Genomic DNA, 3,404 nt, shown 5'->3' on the forward strand with positions numbered 1-3,404 from the left:
ACGGGCTCTTTATTTGTAGAATGGTGGTGGAAAGCTACTCTCAGGGAAGTGACACACAGTGTGAGCGATGTGTCAGGCTGAGATTCACATGACAGCCGCAGTGTGCACATGCAACGTCACAAACGCAAACCTCGTTCGTGTTTCTCAATGATCTCCTTCTTCTCCTCGACAATGATTATTAGGGGATCATCTTGCATTCATTTCCTAATAGTAAAATTATCTGCAAAAAGCTCCTCGGAGGCGATCGACGTGTGAATTCAGAGAGAGAGGGTGTGGAAATGTGCGCCGGCTGGAGCGCTATTCGGTCGTGTGCTTCCGCCGAAGATCCGAAGATCACTTCGACAGATCCGAAGATCACTCCTCCAGCCGTAGTGGGTGTGTATCGCGAAAAGTAGTGTGTATTCCAAGGTTTAATTGTCATAAATTTGACATTCGTAAACCGAAAAGTTTGTAAGGTAAGGTGTTCGTAAGCCGAGGTCTCACTGTATTATTATTATTATTATTAGAAATTTTTCGTGAATCGCAATTCAAATAAAGTCAAGAATTTAATCATGGTCTTCGAATCACGATTTTATTGAATAGGACATGCATGTAGCAGTGTCTCTCCCGTTTGGCAAACACTGTCCGGGGTCTTTTGGTTAGGGCGGCGCGCCTGTATGGTGCGCCTGTCCCTTCTATTGTTGAGAACACTTTCCTTTCAAATATTGTAGTGATTGCTCCTGCTTTAACCAGTTTTGAACCTAACATTCAGTCCAAACTCTCTCATATTGGCTTCATGTATTTCGAAACAGTCTCCTTCAAAATGAACACTTCAAACAAATGAATGCTTTGGCTATGGCCTTCCACCCTGCTCTGGTTCGTTGGACCTGTCTTTCCTATACCACCTAAATGGCTGGTTTGACCGCTGGGAATTTGTGTAAACTTACACCTTCTTTATGCGTGTTCCCGCAATCAGCTGCCACACAATGATTCACCATCACATTATTTATATAGTTTTCCTTCTAATTTCACACCCAACACAGTGTTTTCAGACGAAACAAAGTCCCAAAAATGCACTTGAAATCTCCTGTGTATCGATTTCTCGCTCAATCCACAATGTCAACAAAGTACAATGTGGGAGGCCTGCCTCAGGTGGTTCCTAAAGTTCCGGCATCTTCATCAACTCGAAGACAAGACCCCTTGAATATTCAGCGCGGATTTCAAAAAATAAAAATATAGCTATATGCGGTGGATGGAATCTTTGTAAAATGCGGTCAGTAGAAGTGATTTGAAGTGATTTTAAAAAATTATGAACGCAACTATGTCGGGAGGTGTCTGTTGTAATTGTGCATGAAAATAATGTCTAGACTTAGTTGTCTGCGGTTTAGGGAATTTTTGTTAGTATTTGTGCAACCACCATAATCCATATTTTTTAAACTGCAATCGCATTTAAAATGATTGAATTTGCCTGAATGTTGATATGAACCCAAAACGCCTCCTGTCCAGCAGATGACAGCACTACATTTGAAAATGTGCAAAAGTTGCATGAAGGAACTGCTCTAAAAATGTCTGTCCTTGACTTTGTGTTAAAAAAACGTTTGAGTTGTTAATTTTCTCACACCCACATACAACTTTCTTTCATTCAATGTTTTGATGTAATTCAGTCACTACGCTGCAATGTCCACCTGTATTATCTGTACATATTAAATTTGGACTGTCTGTCTTGGCTTGCCGTCTGCAAATGATTCCGTCATTCATTACCCGGAAGTAGTAGACAGACTGACAAGACAACGTTTGTTTTCGTTTGAATATACAGTATATGTATTTTTAAACATTTGTCCTCATTAATCGTTTATGCGCGTCAACAACTCGTGATTTTACACTTTCTTTTACACGGACACGTGTGGTGACCGGCGGGTGAATGGCGAGAGCAGTGGTGGCAGCGGCCGGCCCGTCGTCTCTGTCCCGGTTTCGGGGAGCACTGGTCGCGGCTGTGCTGGGCGACTGCGTCGGCGGAGAGTTCGAAGGAGTTGAGGAGGTTCCCATGGAGAATGTATTGCGGCACATTAGCAGTCTGGAAGACGAGACGAAAGGAAATGGTGAGTGCCACAACATTAGGCAAACCAACGCATGCTACTCAAAAGAAAAACAAAAATAAGCGCAGGTTTTCCATTCATTTAAGGTCTCCACAAATATGTCACAAAATAGAGTACATTTGTGAAATTGCATGAGCAGTTAACACATTCCCAGAAAGTTGACATCAATTACCGAGCATAAATGGGAAACTGGATTAGTTTTGTGTTTATTTATTTTATACAGTAAAGTCTCGTTATATCGATATTCAAGGGAGTCCGAAAAAATAGCGATATAACCGACCCCGTTTGCATGTAATTTTCTCCGTGCGTGCATAGAAATAGTATCGATATAACCGGGACTATCGATATATCCGATATAGATATAACGAGACTTTACTGTATTTATTTGTCATTTTCCCCGATCGGTTTCAACCTCACTAGCGGCCAATCTGTTTGGAGACTGCATGTTCTTCCCGTGCAAGGAACATAAATGCACAGGATAACCTTCTCAGGGTTTGACATGAACAGTGATCCTGGGCCACTCAGCCGAGTGCCATACCAGCAGCTACCATCACACGCCAGGCTGGAACGTGCCAGTACAAATTTCGAAATCCCTGAAAATCGGTCTCTGAAAACGATGCCGAAGTACAATTTATTTTTTTCGTTTTCAGAACGAAATATCTTTAACCTGGAAGACAACGGCCGAGACATTGTGATGATGCAAACAAGAAATGGACTGACCTGACATACATATGACTGAATACCACGGAACAGGGGAATGCTACATTCCAGAAAAGTGGAAAATCTAAAATAATCCTCAAATTGTCCGAATTGCAGTCTCAGTGTTTTGAAATAATGTCAACAAACCTCACAAAACTATGCTAAACTATTCAGTTCATTATTACTCAAAAGATTGCTAGCCATGTTTACTTCACAATTGGCCTTAAAAAACCTGTCATGCAAGAAAATGTTTCTCCATTTGGCAAACTTTGCCATTTTGAAACCAAAGTTTGTGACCTTTGTGAATCATGACGACCTAATGAGAAAATAATTGTTTAGGGCTTCGTTATAATGTTTTCCAAGACTTTGATTGGAACCGGGACCAATATTCTAATTCTTCTGGAATCGTTCACCTTTTAAAGGGCAACCGACGTCTCCGCACAAGTTGTGTCCATAATTTGTAAAATGGCTTCAAATGACTTCTACTGGGCGTATTTTAATAAGATTCCACCACATATAGCTATATTTTACATTTTAAGACTCACTCTGAATATTCAGGAAGTCTTGTTTTTGAGTTGGTGACGAGTCCATACGTGATGTCATGAAAGGACCGCCCCCTCACCGAAAAAA

At 41.2% G+C, this 3,404-nt stretch overlaps 1 protein-coding gene across 1 annotated transcript in view; it reads left to right on the forward strand.

Moving 5' to 3' along the window:
- The first annotated feature begins 1,746 nt into the window (after positions 1–1,746).
- adprs (ADP-ribosylserine hydrolase) overlaps positions 1,747–3,404 on the forward strand; it is a 15,008-nt gene continuing 13,350 nt past the window's right edge. Inside the window, exon 1 of the mRNA XM_089004158.1 lies at positions 1,747–2,078. Within this exon, the coding sequence (XP_088860284.1) occupies positions 1,901–2,078 (178 nt within the window). The 5' untranslated portion in view covers positions 1,747–1,900. The remainder of the gene's footprint in view (positions 2,079–3,404) is intronic.

The sequence above is a fragment of the Hippocampus bargibanti genome, linkage group LG09 (assembly GCF_051943395.1).
Source record: "Hippocampus bargibanti isolate YZ-2025 linkage group LG09, ASM5194339v1, whole genome shotgun sequence".
NCBI classification, from domain to species: Eukaryota; Metazoa; Chordata; class Actinopteri; order Syngnathiformes; family Syngnathidae; genus Hippocampus; species Hippocampus bargibanti.